The following is a 24,907-nucleotide window of genomic DNA, read 5'->3' on the forward strand; positions in this document are numbered from 1 at the left end:
GCTTCCAAGTCTCTGCTCAAATCCCGGCGGTAGGCTCATGAACACCTCATCTTCAAGATCACCATTGAGAAATGCATTTTTAATGTCAAGTTGATGTAGAGGCCAATCTGAATTTACTGCAAGAGATAACAGTACTCTGATGGAATTTATTTTAGCAACAGGAGCAAACGTCTCCTGATAGTCGATCCCATAAGTTTGAGTGAAGCCTTTAGCCACCAGTCTCGCCTTGTATCTCTCAACGCTTCCATCTGCGTTACATTTTATCGTAAACACCCATTTACACCCAACTGTTTTCTTGTCTTTGGGTAGATCAACTATCTCCCAAGTACCACTTCTCCTTAAAGCATTCATCTCCTCCATGACTGCTAATTTCCAATTCGGATCATCCAATGCTTCCTGTATATTCCTTGGAACAAACAAGTGTGAAATCCTAGATGTGAAAGCTCTATGGTTTTTAGACAGTTTTTGATAGGAGAGGTAATTTGCAATAGGATGTTTAATGCAATTTCGGACACCTTTCCTAATTGCTATAGGAACATCAAGGTCGGAAATAGAAGGAATAGGATTACCTAAAATTTCGATGCCAGAACTCGGGTGGACATTCGGGTCATTATTCCTCAGATGAAATCGCTTCCTAGTATAAACCTGAAGCTCAGGATTTAGATCATTTTGTAGTACTTCTCCCCCTAAACAAGAATCTTCTTGACTAGGCACCATAGAACTTGGTTCTCCTAAGTGATCATTATCAGACAGATGTGGTTTTTGTGTAGGATAAATGACATTGGGGAGCGGGATAGAAATATCCCAAAAACGATCTTTTACTCCACTTGTCTCCCCCTGAAGAGAAGTGTTGGGGAAATAGGATTTTGTTTCCACAAATGACACATCCATACTCACATGAAATTTCTTGGTTTGAGGATCGAAACACTTATACCCATTTTTGTTTGAGGAATAACCTAAAAAAACACATTTTATAGCACGGGGGTCAAGTTTTGAACGAAATTGACTGGGAACATGAACATAGGCAGTACATCCAAAAACTTTGGCGGGTAAATCAGAAAACAACCTCGTGTCAGGAAAAAAAGTTTTGAGACAATCAAAAGGTGTTTTGTATGTTAACACCTTTGTAGGCATCCTGTTTATCAAATAAGAGGCTGTTAAAATTGCTTCACCCCATAAATATTTAGGAACATGCATGTAAAACATTATAGCACGTGCTACTTCAAGTAGATGTTTATTTTTTCGTTCTGCAATGCCATTTTGTTGAGGGGTATCCCGACATGTAGATTGATGAAAAATTCCCTTTTTTTCCAAAAACTCACCAAACTGCTCATTGAAATATTCTGTTCCATTATCAGAATGTAAAATACCAATTTTGGTTTGAAATTGGTTTTCAATCATATTGTAAAAATTTGTGAATAAATTTTTCACGTCAGATTTTTTATTCATCAAATAAATCCAACATAAGCGGGTATGGTCATCAATAAATGTAACAAACCATCTTTTACCAGAAAGAGTAGTGATTTTAGAAGGGCCCCAAACATCACTATGAATCAAATAAAAAGGTTTGGAAGCCTGGTAAGGTTTTGGCAAATAAGTAGAGCGATGAAATTTTGCAAAAATGCAACTTTCACAATGAAAAGAAGAACAATCAATCCCTTTAAATAATTTTGGAAATAAATGTTTCAGATAAAGAAAACTAGGATGTCCTAGCCTATAGTGCCATAGCATTATTTTTTCTCGAACAGAGATTGAACTAGTACTATTAAAGCTCTGAGCTTTTTTATTACTAACAGGTACTTCATCAAAGTAGTAAAGACCTTCAAGCATCCTAGCACGCCCAATCATCATCCCCGAGTTCTGGTCCTGAAATTCACAATGGGATTCGAAAAATGTAACACGACAATTAGAATCCTTAGATAGTTTACTGACAGACAAAAGGTTACAGGCTAAGTTGGGGACGTGAAGAACAGCATTGAGATTAATTTTCTCAGTTAGTTTAATAAATCCTTTTCCTGCAATAGGTGAAAAACTACCATCGGCTATTCTGATTTTGTCATGACCAGAACAAGGGAAATAGGTACTAAATAAATGGGAAAAACTAGTCATGTGATCGGAGGCACCGGAATCTATGATCCACGGAGAGAAGTTTAGGCAAGAGAAGGCTTTAGGATTTCTACCTGTTTGTGCCAACAAAACACTAGGAGTACCGGATGAGGAGTTAGATTTTATCAGCTTTAAGAGTTGATCAATCTGCTCTTTGTTGAAGGGACCTGAATCGGCTTCATTAGCGGTAGGAAAGCCACGATTCTTCTCTTCTTGTTTGCTGCTTTTCCAGTTGACAGGTTTGCCATGGATCTTCCAACACGTTTCGCGTGTATGGCGAGGCTTGTTGCAAAAATCACACCAGACCCGTGGCTTATCATCAAACCTGCGCTGGTAATTTGCAGCCTTGTTGGCCGCAGCATCGCTAATTAAAGCAGAAATTTCAATTGATTCACCAGTACCTTTTTTCTTAAGCATGACGCTCCTTCGGCTCTCTTCCCTTCTGACTTCGGCAAATACTTCGCCAATGGATGGGAGAGGAGGTCTGCCAATAATTCTTCCTCGCACTTCATCGAACTCAATGTTGAGGCCGGCAAGAAACTTGTAAATACGGCTGTCTTCCACAGTTTTCTTGTGGTGGTTGCAGTCGTCAACCGATTTCCATTCGTATGTGTTGAAGATGTCAAGATCCTGCCACAACCTTTTCAACGAATTGAAATATTTGGTGACGGAATCATCTCCTTGACGAATCTCTCCCAACTTCAAAGTTAATTCGAAAACTTGAGATTGATTTCCTAGGTCAGAATACATCTGACTAACATTATCCCACAATTCTTGTGCAGTAGTATAGCACATGTAATTAGAGCTTATATCCTCCTCCATGGAATTGACCAACCATGTCATAACCATGGAGTTTTCAGCGTCCCAACTGTCGAACAGCGGATCATTAACAGCAGGAGCCTTCTTGTCACCAGTGATGTAACCGATCTTTCCTTGCCCACGGATATACATCCGGACAGATTGTGACCAGCGGAGAAAATTATCACCATTTAGGCGGATGGTGGTGATTTGGACAGAGTGAGAGTTGGACGTTTTCACCGGAATGGCAGCGGCAGGGGTTGAAGTGGTTTCGGACGTGACTTCTGACATGGCTATGACGGTTTTAGGGCTGCTGTGTTTTTTGTTGCTCTGATACCAACTTAGAAAATATGAGAAAGAAGAACTCCGAAAATATGAGGAAGAAGGAATATATTTCTGTTATATTCAAAACTTCTTATCTTACAAGACCAAATGACACTCTTTATATAGGAGATATTACAAACATCATTATAACCCATTATATGCCACTTACATATTATATATTACCACTATCTACCACTATCATATTATATACATTGCCACCAACACCACTATCATATTCTATACATGCCACTATCTACCACCAACACCACTATCATATTATATACATGCCACTATCTACCACCAACACCACTATCATATTATATACATGCCACTATCTTATTATATACATTAACACAAATTTCCAGCACAACCCATACAAAGCCTTCTTTAACTGCCAAACCTTCCCTCAGTGGCTGGAGAAGAAAAATCTGGAAGAACATCTATATACACTTCTTCTTCTAGATTCCTATGAAGAAATGCATTCTTCACATCCAACTGCTGGAATGGCCATCCTGGAGTTATTGCACAGGAAAGAAGAACACGGATGGAATTCATCTTGGCCGTTGGTGCAAAGGTTTCCATAGTCAATGCCACAATTCCGAGTGAACCCTTTGGCAACTAGCCTCGCTCTATATCTCTTAATGGATCCATCAACTTTTTGCTTGAGAGTGAACATCCGTTTGCAACCCACAGGTTTTTTCCAGAGTGGGGGAGAAACTAACTCCCAAGTGCCATTCTTACTCAGTACTCTCATCTCCTTTGCCATAGTTTCTTTCCACTTAGAATCATTAAGAGCTCATTTCCAACCCTACGGAATAGAAACAGAAGACAAAGACAAAACAAAGTCACCGTATGATGGAGATAATGAGTCATATGACACAAAATGAGATATAGGATGTTGAGTATAAGATCTAACTCATTTCCTAATAGCAATAGGAAGATTCGAGTCATCGACTTCATGAACATCACTAGCAGGGACAGGAGAATTAGCAACCAATGACTCGTGACTTGAAACTGGAGATGGAGATGGTTGGCATGGCAGCACATCAGGCACCTATTTCTTCTGTCACCGAGAGTAGGTCTTGAGATCTGATTTATCCAACCAACGACACTCCCCCTGAATATAAGAGTCCTCCTGAACACAAGGAATTACTTTCCCCTCACTACATGGCTCACCCTCCCCTTCACAACCACTAGAAGGAAAAACCATAGAATTTGGAAAACCAATCTCTTCTAGAATAGAAACCTTCTCCTAAAAAGATGATTCTTGGAAGAATGGCGTACTCACAGAACGTAACATCTACAGAAACATAAACCTTGCAAGTGTGAGGGTCATAACACCGATAGCCGTTTTGAGTAGAGGAATAATTAAGAAAAATGCACCGTAGGGCCTTGGGATCAAGTTTGCTGTGCATGGAACAAGGGGAATGGGCAAAGCAGACACAAACAAAGGCCTTAGGTAGAAGGGAAATAGGGTGAACAAACGTCTGAGGAAGAAGGTTAAGAGGGCGTTGAAATTGGAGGACACTCGAAGGCATGCGGTTAATAAGATATGTAGCGGTAAGGACCGCATCACCTTAGTATAGTTTAGGTACATGCATTGTGAACATAGGAGCCCGAGCAACCTCAAGAAGAAGACAGTTCTTGTGCTCGGCAACACCAATCGGTTCAGGGGTACCGACACAACTGGTTCGATAAAGAATCTCATGGGCTTTAAGATGGGCCCGGAATGCACTGTCAATATATTCAGTGCCATTGTCATTCCGGAGGACTTTAATGGGGGTAGCAAATTGAGTAAACACCATCTTGTGAAATGTTTGAAAACATGAAAAAATTTCATTTTTGGTTTGGAGCAAGTAAACCCAAGTCACACGAGAATAACAATAAATAGAAGTGACAAACCACCGATAACCAGATACAGATATAATACGAGATGGACCCTAAACATCAGAATGAATAACCATAAAAGGAAAAAAAGACTTCTAACATAGCACGGAAGTGAGGTTGATATACCCGAATCCACGGGGCTGGAACTAAAATCCACCAGAAAAAAATATCCTAGGAAGAATATTATTGATATGTCAAAGAAAAGGTCCCTAAGCCTAATGGCTTACAAGGATATTTATACTACTAGAGCTTTAGAGAAACAGCAAAAAATAAAAATCAAATCTGCCTAAAATTCTACTAGAACATTTCTAATAAAATAGAAGGAAAGTGCTTAAATTTCTCCTAGCAACAATTAAGGAAGTGTTACAAAAAATCCTCTCAGCAACTTTCAATCAATCAAGCTAACTTTATCAAATTACTGATCTCTTGCAATTGCAATCAAATATTCTGTCCTGCATCAGTCCCCTCCTCTTCAGAAGAACTCGCCCTCGAGTTACTCTCTGGGTATAGCGGCTCATCTGTATGGTACTCGAACAAATCTGCAACATTGAAGGTGGGAGAAATTTGCATATCCTCTGGAAGATCAATCACATAAGCATTGTCATTAATCCTTGCCTTGACTTGGAAAGGACCATATCTTCTGTATGCCAACTTGTTGTAAGTAGCTGCTGGGAATCGGTTTTTGCGTAAATACTCCAGTACTTGATCTCCTTCTTTGAACACTTTAGTTCAGCGATGCTTGTCTACGGACACCTCATACTTGTTATTGGCTTTCTCTAGACATTGCCTCACCTCAACCTGAATATTCTGAACTCGGTTTGCCATGTTTTCAGCTGCAACATTTGATCCTGGAAGCTTTGGTAATGAAGCCAAAACAAGTATAAGCTTTGGAGGTTTGGTGTAGACGAACTCAAATGGGGTTTTCCCTGTTGATCTGTTGAATGTGCTGTTGAAGGCAAATTTGATCTGAGGTAGAGCTACATCCCACTGTTTTGGCCTGTTACCGGAGACACATCTGATCATGTTTCCCAAGGATTGATTTGTCACCTCGGTTTGCCTATCAGTTTGTGGATGGCTTGTGCTACTGTAATTCAAGCTAATATCAAAATGCCTCCATAGTGTTCGCCAAAAATGACTGAGAAACTTAACATCACAATCCGAACTCCATGTAGGCGAACAATTTCTTGAAAGAAGAGGTTCGCTACACGAGTAGTATCTGACGTCTTTTTGCAAGGAATGAAGTGTGCCATTTTAGAAAATTTGTCTAGTACAAACATAAACTCCATACCTCGTTGAGTCTGCGGAAGACCCAACACAAAATCGATGGAAAGGTCCTCCAACTAAGAAGCATGGACACGGACACGTGACACGACACGGATACGACACGGACACGCCGACACGATAATTTTCAAAAAATGTAGGACACGATACGTGGGGGACACGCATGAAATATATAATTTTATATATTTATTATATGTTATATATATGAATATATCATTCAAAAATAATAAAAAAAATGCAATATGACATTAATCCCTATAAATTTATATAATTTTTGTTTTATTATTGTATCTTAAGTTGTTTTGTTCAAACTTATAATTAGTTTCACATGTGTCTAATTGATAGACATGTGTGTTTAAGAGATGTACACGTGTGTCCTCCAAGTGTCCAAAGATTGTCCGGGTCTTTAAAAGATAGGACACGTTATAAAGAGTTTCGGACACGTGTTGGGAAAGTGTCCAAAGAGTGTCGGTGTCTGACACGGACACGACACGGATACGTTACCTTTTTTGAAGTGTCCGTGCTTCTTAGTCCTCCAATATATTTTCTGGTTTGGGCAGTGGGGTGTACAGGCCTGTGTTTTGTGCTTGCCCCTTTGCTTTTTGACAAATATGACACTTTTGCACGAACTTCCCAACATCCCTCTTCAGTTGTGGCCAATGATATCGTTCTCCCACTAAAGCAATGGTCTTGTCTCGTCCCACATGACCTCTTAAACCACCACTGTACAAGTCTTGAATGATTTTCTCCCTCAGAGATGTCCTTGGAATGCATAGTTGGTTACCATAAAAGAGATAACCATCTTGAATATGATAGTTGCCAATAGCTTGTTTTAGTTGACACTTGTTTCACGGACAACTGAAATCTTCATCATCCTCATACAACTCCTTAATGAATTCAAAACCAATAATTTCATAACTCAGAGTTGTTAGCAAAGCTGCCCATTGACTCAATGCATCAGCCACCTTGTTCTGTTTCCCTGTCTTGTGTTTTGACATAAAAGTGAACCATTGTATGAAGGAAATCCATCTCGCATGCATTCTGCCCAACCTCCTCTGTGTATTAACAAACTTCAATGCCTGGTGATCGCTGTACAACACAAATTCCCCTTGAATGAGATAATGCTCCCAATGCTTAAGAGCTCGGATGGCTGCATAAAATTCCTGCTCATAAGTAGTCCATTTCTGTTGTGCCTTGCTGAGTCTCACACTAAAATATTCTACTGGTCGGCCTTCTTGAGATAGGACTGCTCCAATTCCCACAATAGATGCACCGCACTCAACTTCAAACAGCTTATCAAAGTTTGGTAGTGCTAAAACTAGAGCACTGCACAACTTCTCCTTGATCAATATGAAACTCTTCTCTTACTCATCTCCCTACTGATACTTCCCGTTCTTCATACACTCAGTTATTGAGGCCACAATACTACTGAAGGTTCGGATGAACCTTCTATAGAAAGTAGCTAAGCCATGGAAACTTTTAACTTGACTAACATTTGTTGGATTCAGCCAATCCTGGATTGCCCTAACCTTCTATTCATCCACTTGAATACCATCTGCTTCGATAATAAATCCCCAAAACAGCAGCTTCTTGGTCGAGAAGCAACACTTCTTTAAGTTACCATATACCTTGTTATCTTGAAGAACTTGAAGAACTTCTCTCAGATGTCCCATATGATCAACTTCTGATTGACTGTAAATCAAAATGTCATCAAAATACACCACAACTAACTTGCCAATAAATGGTTGCTGAACCTGGTTCATCAACCTCATAAAGGTACTTGGTGCATTCGTCAACCCGAATGGCATAACCAACTACTTGTACAATCCTTCCTTTGTTTTGGAGGCTGTCTTCCACTCATCACTAGGTCTGATCCTTATTTGATGGTAACCACTACGCAAATCAATCTTTGAAAATATTTTAGACACAGCAAGCATGTCTAACATATCATTCAAGTGTGGTATGGGAAACCTGTACTTCACTGTAATCCTGTTGATTGCTCTACTATCCACGCACATCTTCTAGCTCCCATCTCTTTTTGGCGTTAGTAATGCTGGTACTGCACAAGAACTCATGCTCTCTTTAATATGACCCTTCCAATTCAGTTCATCAACCTGTCTCTGTAACTCCTCACACTCTGCAGGACTCATTCGGTACTGTGAAAGATTCGGAAGACTTGCTCTGGGGACCAAGTCAATACCGTGTTGTATATCCCTCATGGGAGGTAGGTCATCAGGAAGCTCATCAGGGGCGATGCCTGAAAATTCTGCTAACAAAGGCTGTAGATTCTCTGGAGCATTGAAGTTCATACGCATTGATTTTGGTCCCTTGACAACTAAGGCAACAAATTCACCAGCCTCTTTCATATCTTTAACAAAATCAGATACAGGAACTGAGACAAAGGACTTCCCTTCCACTTTAGAAGCTTGAGGTAGTTCTTCTCGCATTGGAACTAATTTAATTATCTTCTTGTTCCAATTGAACACGTAAGTATTATCTCTGCCCTTATGGGTTACATTGACATCATACTGCCAAGGCCTCCCTAGCAGCACATGACATGCGTCCATATTTACTACATCACAAGTTACTTCATCCCTATAACTCTTACCAATTGAAAGAGGAATGCAACAAATTTCTGTTACCTGGATTTCGGCACCTTTCTTGACCCATCCAATCTTATAAGGGGAAGGATGACGCTTGGTCTTCAACTGTAACTTGTCAACAAGAGCCTTTGACACTATTTTCACTGCTGCCGCTGTCTATGATTATGTCACACACCTTTCCATTGATGGTATAACAAGTTCTGAAGATGTTATGCCTTTGCAGGTCAGACTCCTGCTTTGGGGCATACAAAAGCCTCTGCGCTATACACACAACTCGATCTCCCGCGGTAACCTCAACATCTTCATCCTCATTATGACCTTCATAACTATCGCTTTCTTCATTCCCAAATTCTGCATTATCATCCTCAGTTATGTTCACCATATTAGCCTGCTTTCGATTTGGACACTCATTGGAACGGTGCCCATGTTGATTGCAACGATAACACTTGTCAATGGTTGGATGTTGATAAGGATTATTGTACGGTTCTGTGGAGGAACAACAGGCTGTTTGTTCAGAATTGGATCACGCTGGACTACTCGTTGAGCTTCTTGTTGCTGCTGACTCGCTGGTGTGGTTTGCTGATTAAGTTGTTTGTTTCGGTCAAATGTAGCTTGATTTGAATCAGAACCTGATCTGTTAGAAGGCTGATTTCTCGCTGGTGGCCTTGACACTTGTGGTTCCACCTCGTAAGCTAAATTAACAGCCTCTAACAAATTTCAAATAGTGTGAAAGGCAATCTGATCATGTATTGTAAGGTGCATACCTCCAATATACCTTGTTACTTGCTGGATTTCTGTTTCAGATAAATTATTATGGGCGTTCAAACGATAAAACTCTTCAGTGTAATCACTGACAGATCTATTACCCTGCTTGCAATTTTGGTATTGTTGATATAAGATTTGTTCATAGTCTGGAGGTAAAAACTTGGCACCAATCAGTTGTCTCATCTTATGCCATGTTTGGACTGGGTGTTTGCCTTGCCTCCTCTGATTTTGTTGTAGCTGCTCCCACCAAGCAGAAGCACCACCTTTAAGCTTGTAAGCCACTGACTTGACCTTGTTAGAATAGGAAATAATATCTATATATTTTATTCTTATGTGTTTTTATTTTCCCTTAATTGATGTAATGAGCTGGCCCATAATTTATGCCTTATGGCACTCCTGTAATTATTGATTATTATCAATATAAAAAGGGATGGGGTCTAACTTATTCTCTCTCTCTCTCTCTCTTCTCTAACTTTACATGGTAGCAGAGCCAAAACCCTAGCCCACCCCTCCTTACTCTTCTATCATCCTTCTCTAGCACCACTGCCGACAGTCCTTTCTTCCCTTAGTACTTCGACAGCCACTGTAGACCCTCACCCAGCCCAGACCACACCTCTGACAGCCTTGCCCAAGCCTTTGGCTGTTCACTTGGGCTCCTCGACAGCCTATTAGGCTTAGTCAGCAGCTCCTCTGGCCCTCTTGGCCTCTGTTGGCTTCTCTCTTGCCTCCTAGGCCTCTGTCGACCAGCGTCTAGACAGGTTCGTCTATCTTTTGTATTGGTTGCATGCTAGACAATGTATTTTTTTTTAAAAAAAAGGGAAAGAAAAAAAGATCCAGTAAAAAGTAATTAAAAAAAAAAAATAGTTCTTAATTCTTTATGTTTTCATTGCGGTAGTTGTGTCTTTCCTTTCGCTATTCTCTTTCGGGTTTGTGATTGGCATTGTGTTTGAGAGTTACATAGTAGAGTATCCATGGCAGATTTCCTTAGTGAGTCCACTACTTAGCCATCTAAGAGCGAGAGTTTTATTATATCTCCTACTATGACTGATAACCTCAACCCTGGCCTTAAGATTACCACCTCTCTATTCAATGGTCAGAATTATCTAGCATGGTCGCAAAGTCAGACTATTTTTTTAAAGAGCAAGGGAGGATAGGGTAAGTTGATGAAAGGATACAGGCACCCAGTACCAAGGATCCTACTTATGACCAGTGGGAAATCACCAACTCCCTAATCATGGTTTGGTTGATACATTCTATGGTACCTAAGATTAGAGAGGGCTACTTGTCTATGGACACTGCTTAGGATATTTAGGAGGCTGTAGCTACTATTTACTCCAGGAAGGGAAACTTCTCATAGGCTTTCGAGTTATGTCGCTCCATTGAAAGGTCGGTACAAGGTGAGCAGACTATCCTCCAGTATTTTACCTTCCTTAGCAATGTGTGGAAGCGACTTGATCACCTTCAGGATTATAAGCCTGTCTGTCCCACTGATTCTACTGGTTACTGAAAATTTGTGGCACAAGAGCGGGTCTTCAAGTTCTTGGAAGGCCTCAATGTGGAGTATGATTCGGTTTAGAGCAGAGTACATGGCATGGATGTGCTTCCTTCTCTCCAGGAAGCCTTTGCTTTTGTGTAGAATGAGGAGTCGCTGCTCTGCAATGCTTCCTTCTGCTACTATTGATCGTTCGGCCTTGGTTTCAGCACCCCCTCATGATGGAGACCGTGTGCCTCATGGTTCTCGTCCTTCCTCTGAGAAGGATAATCATTTCTGTGATTACTGCCGTAGACCTCGACACACATGAGGGACTTGTTGGAAGCTATAAGTGATTCCTTCTGGTGGCCGAGGAGATTGTCCTAGTTCTCGACAGGGTAGGTCTGGTCAGTCTAGAGGCCGAGGGGCTAATGCTCGGGCACATCTTTCAAACACGGTTGAGGCACCATCTTCATCTCCTGTTGTCTCTCTTGCTACTGATGTTTTGGGGTTATTGGCCTCGGATTTTGAGATTACTCTTCGCCACTTGCTAGATCGTCGAGCCTCCATTTCTGCTACAGGTGCACCCTTTTCTTCCTTTGCTGATTCAGGTAACTTGGCTTTCTCCCTATGTGCATTGCTATCTCATGAAACTGGACCATAGATTATTGATTCTGGTGCTTCCGACCATATGTCTGGCTCCTTTAATTTATTCTCAGAGTATAACCCCTCCTCAGGTCAGGAAAAAGTACATATTACTGATGGTACTATTTCGTCTGTGCCATGGAAAGGTTTAATTTATGCCACTTCTTCCCTTCCTTTGTCTTTTGTTCTCTATGTTCCCAATTTTAGTGTTAATATTTTGTCTTTGAGTCTTATTACTCGTGATTTAAATTGTAGCGTGACGTTTTTTTCCTGTTCATTGTCTTTTTCAGAACCTTATCATGCGGAAGAGGATTGGCAGTGATCGACAGGAACATGGTCTCTACATTCTGGATCAGACAGACAAGTTGGCTGATTCTTTTATTCAGTTACCATCCACCACGGAGGATATTTGGCTATTGCACCGTCGCTTAGGACGTTTCTCTTTTTTATTATTTAGGCATTTATTTCCTTCTGTTTTTGAGAAAAATAATGTGTCAGATTTTCAATGTGAGTTTTGTCAACTTGGAAAACATCACAGAGCCTCTTTTGCTCCTTCTATTAATAAAACTTCAGTTCATTTTTCTTTGATTTATTCTGATGTATGGGGTTCATCTCGTTTTGTGTCTTTAAACGGTAAAAAATGGTTTGTTACTTTCATAGATGACTGTTCTAGGGCCACTTGGGTTTATCTGATGAAAGATAAAAGTGAGATGTTTTTTGTGTTTCAAAACTTCCATAAAATGGTTTGTACTTAGTTTGGGGGCGGTTGTCAAAATTCTACGTTCTGATAATGTGGGGGAAGGGGGGAAATATATTAACTCTGGTCTTGCTAGTTATTTCACCACTCATGGCATTATTCACCAAACTTCTTACACTAATACCCCTCAACAAAATGGTGTTGCAGAACGAAAAAATCGCCATCTCCTTGATGTGGCCTGTTGTCTATCTTTTGAGATGCGGGTTCCTCGATCCTATTGGGGGGAAGTGGTTGTTACTACCCACTTATTTGATTAACCGTCTTCCTACCCAAGTCCTTAAAAAACAAACACCTCTTCAAGTTTTGTTTGGGTCTCTTTTTTCCGTGTTCTCCATTTTTCCTTAGACCTTTGGCTGCGTTTGCTTTGTCCATAATTTTTCATCCACTCGTGGTAAATTGGATCCTAGGTCTATTAAGTGTTTTTTTGGGTTATTCTGCCATCAAAAAGGGGTTATAAGTGTTATCATCCTCTCACTTGCAAATGGTGTCTTCATGGATGTCATCTTCTTGGAGTCTCAGTCTTATTTTCTCACCTCCCTAGTGTCACAGTCATCCATTCAAAGGGAGCTTTGGTGTGAAGAGATTGTTCCACTACCACCAGTGGTTGAATAGATTGTGAATGATGAACCAGCAGTTGTGGAAAAGAAAGCAGACAAAGTTTATGTCAGGGACAAGGATGGACAAAAAGTCACCTAAATGCAAGAGAATAATTTTCTTCCTCTACTGCCAACTTCTTCTGGTGATGAGTGTTCAGAGTCACTCCCCTCTCTTGTAAACCCAGGTAATTCTGATCCTACTGCTCTTATTCCTGAGTTTTTAGATCTTGATTTTCCTATTGCTAATAGGAAAGGGTTTAGGTCATGTACTCAACATCCTATTACTAATCATGTCTCTTATTCTAATCTGTCTTTCTCGTATAAAGGCTTAGTTTGGCATAATTTAAAAAAGCGAAAAAGTAAAAAAGTCACTATCCTATTTACGTCAAATCATCTTGTTTAAATCACATCATCTCTCTATTACATCATTTCAAACCCAACCCATATTTCACGTTTCTTTCGTAAAAAGTCAAAAAGTGCACTTATTTAGATCATCCCAAACAACCTTGAAGCCTCTCTTTAAAATTTTTTCTTTGAGTGTACCTACCAATTTTTAGGATGCTCTCTCTATTCCTGAATGGAAACATGCCATGTTGGAGGAGATGAGAGCTCTCAATAAGAATGGCACTTGGGAGTTAGTGGAGTTACCTAGAGGCAAAAATCCTGTTGGGTGTAAGTGGGTGTACATTGTAAAACACAAAGTGGATGGTTTCATAGAACGGTACAAAGCAAGACTAGTTGCTAAGGGTTTCACTCAGACTTATGGGGTAGATTATCAGGAGACTGCAAATTTGGATTGGCCACTTTATTAGTTTGATGTGAAGTATGTCTTCCTTCATGGAGACCTATCAGAAGAGGTCTATATGGATATTCACCTTGGTTTTGTGGATGCTAAGTCCAAAGGTAAATTATGCAAGCTCCGGAAGTCGCTTTATGGGCTAAAACAGTCTCCAAGGGCTTGATTTAAAAGGTTTGCTCAAGTTATGCTGAGATATGGGTTCAAACAAAGTCAAGTTGATCACATCTTGTTTGTGAAACACTCGTCACATGGTAAGACCACAGTTCTTATTGTTTATGTTGATGATATTGTTCTGACAGGGGATGACGTTGAGGAAATCCCTCGGTTGAAGGCATACTTAGCCAAGGAGTTTGAAATCAAAGACTTGGGTAATTTGAAGTATTTCTTGGGCATTGAAGTAACTAGGTCCAAAGATGACATCTTCATATGTCAGAGAAAGTATTTAACTTGCTAAAGGAAACTAGGATGCTTGAGGTAGACCATGTGATACACCTCTAGAACCGGGCCAGAAACTGAGGATCAAGAGGGAGAGCCAGTGGACAGGGGGGGATACTAGAGATTAGTGGGTAAGCTCATATACTTATCCCACTCACGTCCAGACATTGCCAGTACAGTTAGCATGATTAGCCAATTTATGCATGCTCCTAGAACTTCCCACTTAGAGGCAGTTATGAGAATCCTGAGATACTTGAAGTTTTCTCCTGGAAAGGGTCTCTATTTCTCAAAACATGGACATCTCGGTGTGGAGGCATTTACTGATACAGTTTAGCCTGGATCAGTCATTGATAGACGATCAACCTCTGGATATTGCACATTTGTTAGAGGCAACCTAGTCACATGGCAAAGTAAAACAGAATGTGATTGCTAGATCTAGTGCTGAGGCAGAATTCAAGGTTATGACTCAAGCTGTATGTGAGTTGCTATGGATTAGACTATTGTTGGGACTTGGGGATCCATCAGACTAATTCCATGAAGTTGTATTGTGACAACATGGCGGCGATCAATATAGCTCATAATCCTGTTCAAAATGACAAAACTAAGCATGTAGAGATTGATAGACACTTTATCAAGAAAAAACGCACTAGTGGCACCATATGTACTCCATTTGTGAAGATTGGGGACCAACTAGCAGATGTTCTCACTAAAGGAGTAGAGAGCAAATTATTCCATAACATTCTCAACAAGTTGGGTCATGAGAAATATCTTCACACCAGCTTAAGGGGAGTGTTAGAATAGGAAATAATATTTATATATTTTATTCTTATTTGTTTTTATTTTTCCTTGAATGATGTGATGGGCTGGCCCATAATTTATGCCTTAATGACACTCCTGTAATTACTGATTATTATCAATATAATAGGGGATGAGGTCTAACTTAATTTTCTATCTCTCTCTTCTCCAAATTTACAGACCTGCCTCTCCTTTGAAATTTCCATGTACTTGAAAAAATTCTCAACTTCATATAGCCAATCTAGAAATCCTCAACATGGAAATGACCATTAAAACTAGGTGGGTCCACTTTTACCTTGAATTTTGAAGTCCCTTGTTCATAGTGGTTACACTCTCGACGCTGTCCACCCTACATATTGCCAAGTTCTTCATCACTGGAACCATCTACATAAGCTGGTTGCCTATGCAAATTATCAGGAACGTTACCAACTCCTGGGCGGCCACAAGGCAGATTCTCGTTGACTCGTACCCTTTCGTGATCTTGATCCTGGTTGCCACCAAGTTGTAGGCGTGCGAGTGTTCGCTGTGTCTCCGCCAATGTGTGTCGAAGTTCATCGAATTGTTGTTGGTTCTGCTCATTTGTTCGCCTTTGCTCTTGATTGGCTGCCTCTTGATCATGCACAGATATCCAACGGGCTTGCACCCCATGATCTTCATTGACAGGGTGGTTGCCACCATTATTGTCGTTAGCCATCAATCCAAGGAGCGTTATGGTTCTGATACCAACTAACGCAGCACGGAAGCGAGGTTAATATACCCGAATCCACAGGACTGGAAATGGAATCCACTAGAAAAAAATATCCTAAGAAAAATATTATTCACTTTGCTTGGTTTGAGTTTTCTAAAAAGACTTTTCAGAAAATTCTACTTTCTTTTTTTTCGTATTTTTTTGTTTTTACTGAATTTTTTTAATATCTGAAGCAATTTTTTTTTTTTAAAATTTTTACATACCTAACATAAATACACTTAAAAAGTATAATTTTTGTGAAAGAAAATTTTAAAAAAATCACTGAATACCAAAAATACAAAATAAAATACGAAAATTCAGTACATTTTTCGTATTTTTGTGTATTTATTAATTTTTAAAATATCTTTTCACAAATATTTTACTTTTTAGGCGCATCTAAGTAAGATGCATCTAAAAAAGTTAAAAAAAAAAAATGCTTAAAATTTAAAAAATATTCATTAAAAACAAAAAAATGACTAACAAAAAACTTTATTTTCAAAAAATTTAATTCAGAAAACTCAAATCAAACACACTGTTCCTAAGCCTAATGGCTTACAAGAATATTTATCCTACTAGAGCTTTAGAGAAAAATAGTAAAAAATCAAAATCAAATTTGCCTAAAATTTTGCTAGAACATTCCTAATAAAACAAAGGGTAAATTACACTTTATACCCCTGCACTTCGTACCAAATCTCATGTTGGCCACTACACATGAAATCATGATAGTTAACCCTTGCACTTTTGGTCAAATCCTACTTTGGTCCCTACATATGAAATCGTGACAGCCAACCTCTTGCACTTTTACCCAAATCCTACGTTGATCTCTACACAAGTGTCAATATTCTTCTTCTGTTACTTCATTTTTAAATCATTAAAAAAATTCAATAATGTGACAAAAATGTGACTACAAAATGAGAGTAAAAGAGAAAAATCATTCATGTTTTTCACCAATACACTTTGTCCTACATGATAAGCACATGAGAGTTATATAGTACAATATTATATGTTCGTATGGTAAAAATTGGAACGAAAATGTAAGAAAGTAGAGCTTTTAAATAAAAAAATGCGACAAAGGAATCAAAGAGAAAGAAAAATGAATAGACAAAAAAAGATTGTTACTGTAAAAAAACAGAGTTTCGTGATTTCAATTTATGTAAAATGCCAGTTCGTCTTCTTAATTGTTTACAATTTGCGTTTTATTTTAACCTAATACAGACATATTTTGATGTAAATTTTAGAATAAAGTGTGTATTGGTGAAAAATGTAGATGATTTTCCTTTCTTACCCTGATGTCATAGTCACATTCACATTCTTATCACATGATTAGATTCTGTTAGACATTTAAACAATTGAGTAACAGAAAGGAGACATTAACACTTATGTAGGGACTAAAGTGAGATTTGACCAAAAGTACAGGGGGTTGACTGCCATGACTGTCACAATTTCATGTGCAGAGACCAAAGTGGGATTTGATAAAAAATGCAAGGGGTTGACTGTCATGATTTCATTTGTAGAGGCCAAAGTGAGATTTGGCTCAAAGTGCAAGGATGCAAAGCGTAATTTACCCTAAAACAGAAGGAAAGTGGTTAAATTTCTCCCAGCAACAATTAAGGAAGTGTTCTAAAAAATCCTCTCAGCAACTTTCAATCAATCAAGCTAACTTTAAGCAATTACTGATCTCTTGCTATTGCAATCAAATATTTTGTCCTGCATCAACTTCTTTTATTAACGGGAGGATAACAAGAACGTTTATGTTTAGCAAACTCACAAACATCACAATGAAAATTGTTCTTATGACAATCCTTTACTAAAGTAGGAATTTTTTTTCCTAAAATAGAAATAGAGGGGTGTCCTAAATGCCGATGCTATTGATGTAACAGGGGAAGGATGGAAGTGCCAGTTGCTTGAAGGGCCTGGTGAGAAGATCCAAGGGAAGAAAGTCTAGCATCTAGAAAGTACAGGCTCCCACGTGCTTTACTACTTCGAATCGTTCTCCTCGTACCTAGTTCCTGAAAAACACAATGAGAAGGATAAAAGGTTATGGAACAGTTTAGCGAATTGGTAAGACGACTAACAGAGAGTAAATTAGTAGAAAACTGGGGAACTTGAAGAATAGAAGAAATAAAAATAAAAGAAGAGTAATGAACAGAGCCTGTCCCAGACATAGAAGATAATGACCCATCAGCAACTTTTACTTTATCTTTGCCAGAACAAGGAGAGTAAGAGTGGAAAAGATGAGACAAACCTGTCATGTGGTGAGTAGCGCTAGAGTCAATGATCCAAGTAGATGAAGGAGAGGAAGCACTCAAGGCACTCGTAGGAATACCTGTGGAAGCAAAGTTGAAAGTAGAGGGAGGATCAGAAATAGGGACAGGAAGAATCAAGCCGAGCCATCAGACGCTGCTGAAAAGTGTGCAACTGATCTTGGAAAAGTGTAGCAGAATCACCGGGGGTGATGGTAGAAGACTCAGAGAGATTGGCATAGGAATAGCGCCACCACGTTCACTAGTACCACTACGGGCTCCACTCCGGCCTCAAGGAGGATGACCATGTAACTTTCAACAATGTTTCCTATCATGCGGGTCTTTCCCACAATAATCACATGTAATCTGACCAGATTAACACTAGTACCTTTGTTCCCAGACTTGGAGACATGGTCATCCTTTGGAGCAGAAGAAACAGTAGGAGCAGAGCTATCTTAGAGAGTTTGATGAACCATAGCACTATGCCTGCTCTCTTCTTGCTGAACATAAGCATATGCCTCACGCACAGTAGAAAAAGGATCTCGGCCAAGAATTTGAACACGAATCTGATCATACTCAATGGTAAGGCCAACAAGAAAATCGTAGACCCTCTTTGGACACCATCAGCTGAAAGGTAGTAGTATCTTGAGAACAAACAGCTTGGAAGTTCTGATAATAGTCGAGCTCTTGCCACAAACTACTCAACTCGGCATATTACTCGGTAAGAGACCTATCCTTCTAATCAAACCCCTGTATTTTCTTCCGTAACTCATAGGCCCGGGCATCATTACCACACTGGGAATACATTTGAGCAGCGACAGTCCAAATCTCATAAGCTGTATCCATCAAAATAAAGGAGCGGCTAATACTGGAGTGGATAGAATTAATGAGCCAAGTCATGATAAGAGCATTTTCCTTTTGCCGTTTATCTTGGGCTGGTCCATCCTCCCTGGGAGCCTTAGTAATCCCCTTGATGTAACTAGACATGCCACGAGCAGTAATGGCCAATTGAAAGGAACGCAACCAAACCAAATAATTGGTACCTTCCAACTTGATTGAAGTAAGTTGGAGAGAGGAATTATCACCAAGAGAGACATTGGAGCTAGATTCTTTCACTTCGCTAACTACAGGAGTCTTACCATCATCTGCCATGGCCTAGAATAGTGCTAGCACACCCAACAAACAAGACAACCATAGGAATCTATCAAAAGAAAATTGTTTCTCAACAGAAACAGCTCAACAACATTAAAAAAAGGACTAGAAAAATAGTGGTTGAAGCAAAGGAGCAACACGCAGACCTTGGAAGGAGCCCGACAGCTTTGTGAAGCCAAAAAACAATAAAAAAACCATCTAAAAGCATCAACCAAAGCCAAAGAGCATCCTAGGTCATCTGGTTGGTTCCCGTAGGTGTGGACCCAAGTGATGAATCGATTAAAAAATTGACAAAATGAAGAAGTCAAAAAATCGGACCCATTTTCCTAGAAAATAAAGAAAAATTGAAAAAATAGGCACCCAAAAGCCTTATTTTTTATTTTTCTGGTGAACCCTCTGCCTAGTCGTTCATGGTGGTGATTTTTTTTTTTTTTAAACATTGTTGGGCAGAACATAAATCCTTTTGCTCTGATACCAAGTTAAGAATGAAACACAAGAATTGAAACAGAGAGAGAAGAGAACCAGAGATTTACTGGAAGAGAGGCACAAAACCTAATTAGGTTTCTTACTTCTCTAAACACGTGTTTATAATAATAAGCGAATAAGTACAATGACACTTTACCCTCAAGCACATACCTTAACACTAAATGATTAAGTGATTTGTTTAGAATAAAATGGTTTGTTTTGCAACTTTTTATTTATATTTATATGTTATATAAGGCAACCACCTAGGTGCTTGTCTACCATGAAGGGCGTACCTAGACTCACCTAGTTCTTTTGATGACCAAGATACATATTTTTGACGATGGCTTCCACCATATTATATTATTGCTAGTTTGGTTTGCATGCTTCTATCAATGACATTCTTGCTAGGATTTGCATAAATATTGTGGGTTTTTACCAGTGTTATTAAAGACGTGCCTAGGCGTGTGCCTAGGCCCAAGTCTTATCTAGGCGTAGTCAGTGAGCTTCAGAACATCTCAGGCCAAGCGATGTAAAACATGTCCCAAAAAGGCGCATGAAGCATGCGCTTTGGGCTTAGGCTCAAGGAGCATGACTTGTGTGCTTCTTTTAAAATATTTATTTATTACAATTACTACCCTTGATTTCACTTTATCTCATTATTTTTTGTTTACATGTTGCTACAAGGGATTAAACTCTTAAACATATATTGCAACCCAATAATTTTTGAGCCCTAATTATACAAAGATGTTGATTGGATATAGAGCTTTGTCTTTGACCAGACCAACAGTTGTCGTTATTCTCCTTCTCCTTCTCCTTCTCTATGCTTATCTTATAAGGCACTTTGATTTTGTCGCTATTTTCAAATGTTTATGATGTATGAGTTTGATGATTGTGTTTATGCGTAACCTTGAATTATTTATTTCTCTACAATAAAATATTGGTGTTTGTTGGTATTTATGTTTTAAATATTTAATATTACATTTTACTTATGTTGAACCTTGAATTATTTTCTTATATTAAATTATCTATTTTTTATCATCAATATGAGCCTTGCTTCAATGAAGCCCGCTCCTTGCCTTGCCTTGCGCCTAGGCCCTAGGAAACCTTGGCGCTTCAGAGTGCCTATCGCCTTTAAAAACACTGGTTTTTACTATATTAGTTCCCAAGGATGACTTTGCCAGAATTAGCTTGAATTTTTGGATTTTGATTGTATTATTTACTTGGATGACTCGGCTCTCCCATTCCTGATAGTTTTTTGATGCCTGATGGACTAGTTCCTAGGAATTCAGGATCTTTGCTTCTTTTCTACTTCCTTACTGACTTAAAGCCTTCCTCTTCGATCTTAATGATCCTAGTGATCTAATAGCTTTTCGTGAGCTCAATTCATAGTAGTTTTATTTTTCCTTTTGTTTGGTAAGTACAATAGTGGATTGTTAGCCGGATTCAAATAATTGTGGCTGACTGCAAGGTGATAGATAGCTTGATGATAATAGGAAGTTGGATGTTAGGATGTATGACCAAATTCATCTTGGCATATTGATTACTGATGTACCAATTATTATCTACTAGAAGACCTACGCACCTAACTCGCACAACTGAAATTGCTATGGGAATCATGGGGAGAGTGGAGAGAGTAGTGGGCAACTGAAGACAGCAGTCGATTGATTTTACTTTTTAATCCTTAAAGTAATTGCTAGGCAAACTAAATATTTGGAAAAAATATAGTAGCGTTGTGTTTTTTTTTTTTTTGAAATCAAAAGTATGTGACAAAGTTCACACCAATGCGTTAAAATCTTGAGTTACTCGGTTAAAACGTCAGGTCCTCCTGGGGTTTACACCACCCTCCGCCCTCTCTGTGTGAGAAGCGGTTTGGCATGGAGTGTTTTGCCCACTCTACGTGCGACGTAGTCTAGCTTGTATCTTTTCCACCCTTCCTACGTGAGGTGTAGTTAAGTCTGTTTTTTTTTTCCTTACGTGAGATGTGCCTATTTATTCACTTCTTTCCGTGTGAGACACGGCAGGGTTTATTTTGCTCTGATTTACATTTTGATTCAAACGTTGCGTTCTTGTTTAGATTGTAGCGCTGTTTCATTGCTTCATTTACATTCGAATGTTTCATTGCATTGTTTCATTGGTGTTTCAGTGCATGATCATAGGTTGTTTGCTGCATTTCATTTTTGCATTTTGCCCTTTAGTTCAATCTTTAGCTTTTATGATGGTTGACTTGTAGCTGCATCAGATGATTCGGATTGATGTCAGAATAGATGATCCAAAGAATCATTTGTCTATTGTTTCATCTTCTAGATTCTCACCTTTTCAATCTCAGTTCTTCATTAATATCACTTTATCAAGACTGTTTTCAACTCAATTCAACAGAGACTTGTCCAACTACATGGATCCTGTTGAGAGCCATAACGTCTATTAAACACGTGCTACCATGTCTTTCCTTTCATTACCTCATCCACTTTAACGATCTTTCCTTTGGCATTTCTCTCAACTTGGACCATGTCAAGTTGAAAAACAGGGAGGATGCCAGTAAACAGGTGGCAGCTCATATAGAAAAAGTTATACGTGGGTTCAATTTAAGTTTTTCGCTTAGCTGTTATGTGAGTCTAGAAATGAATCAAGGGCTTTTTGGTGAATCTCTGGATTTCGTTTTTAGGGAGGAAGGGTGCATGTGCTGTTTTATTATATATATTTAGTTAATTATTTTCAGTTGATAGGATAGCTGCTAAATATACTTGTCATGGGCTTTAGCTGTCCTCTGTTTATTATCTTCTTGTTTCTTTACTTTTTTGGTTCACATGCTTCTATACTGTTCTAAGACATCCAATCTTGAATGTGGGGTTTCTCATTTGCATGGTTCATAATGTCAGTCTTTCAGTAGTTTCTTTTTACATGTTAGACAGGTTTTATCAGAATTGGATGCTCTAAATTGAACAATTACCATGCAATTATTAGTTAGCATGACTTGCAGGTTCTGACATTGCTTATGTTTGTTAACTAATCTACAGGACTGTTTCAATAGGCTCACAAATTTATTTCATTGGCAACAATGTGATACGAACATTACAGATTTCATGGCACCCTTACAGTGACACCCATGTGGGAATCCTCTCTTCCGATTCTGTTTTCAGGTATCACATTCCTCGTTGACAATTGTTTGGGTGGTGTTGACCTAGGGTGAGATTTCATGGCACCCTTATAGTCACAACTTTAAATTTTGTAGAGCCTGTTTTGATGTACAAATCATTGTTCCCCCATCCTTTTATACTGTTTTGCTTGAATTCTATTTTACCTTCTTATCAAGTTAAACCTTTCAAGTAATTGTTCTGAAAAAAAGGTATATGTTGATTTCAACTTCAACTTCAATTATTTATTTGAATGATTTCAAATGCTAGTGTTCATTTGGCAACTTGGCTTTTTTGGTGGCTTTTTGGCTTTTTATTGGAATGGTTTTTTTAGTTATATAGATTGTTGTGAGAAAAAAAATGATTGATTGATGTGTATGATGTGACATTTTGACCTTTCTAGCCAAAAAGATAGCTGCCAAATGGGGCCTAATAGTTTGTGCTAATTTTCATGTCATTCAATTTTTAAGATTGATGTTCAACTAGTGTTGAAGGCTAACTTGAAAACTAACATTGATGTTTTTCACAAGTGTTGGAAGGCTATAGAAGCTCACATTCACTCGCAAAAGGCCGTTGAACACTTCATTTTTAGAGTGTTTATGAAGTGTATAAACACTTGCTCAACTTTAAGGAATTCGAAATGTGGTCATTTAATAGTTTTGGATTTCATAACAAGCTAAAGTTGGCTAGCTAAATTTTTCGAGTTAGTTGGCCAAGCCAATTAGGCTTGTATTTTGAAATCCAGTTTGGTCGGCCACGGCTTAGGCCTTGGTTGGCGAACCTATGCATTGAATATAGACACTCTTTACTTTTGTTAGCCAACTTGTATGGTTTGGCTGACCATGTAATTTAAGAGAGTACAAAGCTTGAGTAATGATTATGATATTATCCTTTTTTATATTAATCAATCAACTGCTACAAAAGGAAGCTCCAAGGCACTGATTAAGGAATCACTTTTTATATTGATTGATTGATTGATTGATTGACTGATTAAGGAATCACAATCAATCAATCAATCACAATCTAATCTAAACATGGAAATAAGGAAATATTCTAACACTCTCCCTCAAGCTGGTGCGAAGATATCTCGCATGCTCAGCTTGCTTAGAATATCATGAAATGGTTTACTCCCAACTTCCTTGATGAGGATGTCTGCAAGTTGTTTGTCTGACTTCACAAAAGGAGTACATATCATGCCGCTAGTAAGTTTCTCTTTAACGAAGTGGTGAACAATACATGTTTTGTCCTGTCATGTTGAACAAGATTGTGAGCTCTGTCATGTTGCACAGGATCGTGAGCTATGTTGATGGCAACCTTATTATCACAATATAGCCGCACAGAGTTTGTCTGGCCTAGCCCCAAATCACTTAACAACAGTTTGATCTACAAGAGTACTCCTCCAAGTAACAAGATGGCACACATACCTTGTGTCATAGCTCTAAACTCAACTTCTGCACTAGATCTAGCCACCACATTATGTTTCTTACTCCTTCAAGTAACAAGATTGCCGCCCACAAAGGTACAATATCCTGATGTAGATCTCTTATCAGTTATTGACCCTGTCCAATCAACATCTGTATAGGCTTTCACTCTGAAGTGATCATGTTTGGAAAAGTTGAGGCTCTTTCCAAGAGAAGATTTCAAGTATCTTAGAATTCTTATAACAACCTTTAAGTGAATTTGACGAGGAGCATGCATAAACTGGCTAACCATACTGACAGCAATAGCAATATCAGGACGAGAGTGAGATAAGTAAATGAGCTTACCCACTAGTTGCTGATAACTCCCCCTGTCAACAGCTGCTCCTCCTCCTTCATCATTACCAAGTTTCTGATTAGGTTCCAGTGGGGTATCACATGCCTTACATTCAAACATTCTTGTTTCCTTCAAAAGGTTAAGAACATATTTCCTTTGTGAGATGAAAATC

The 24,907-nt window shown here is 38.9% G+C and overlaps 1 protein-coding gene across 3 annotated transcripts in view; it reads left to right on the plus strand.

Annotated features, from left to right (window-relative positions):
- MOS7 (nuclear pore complex protein-like protein) overlaps positions 1–24,907 on the plus strand; it is a 68,596-nt gene that overhangs the window by 4,124 nt on the left and 39,565 nt on the right. For all 3 annotated transcript variants that reach the window (XM_082882632.1, XM_028195764.2, XM_082882633.1), the window contains exon 3: positions 22,864–22,986. In XM_082882632.1, the coding sequence (XP_082738758.1) occupies positions 22,864–22,986 (123 nt within the window). The remainder of the gene's footprint in view (positions 1–22,863; positions 22,987–24,907) is intronic.

This window comes from Camellia sinensis, chromosome 8 (assembly GCF_055761805.1).
Source record: "Camellia sinensis isolate YWXY chromosome 8, ASM5576180v1, whole genome shotgun sequence".
NCBI classification, from domain to species: domain Eukaryota; kingdom Viridiplantae; phylum Streptophyta; class Magnoliopsida; order Ericales; family Theaceae; genus Camellia; species Camellia sinensis.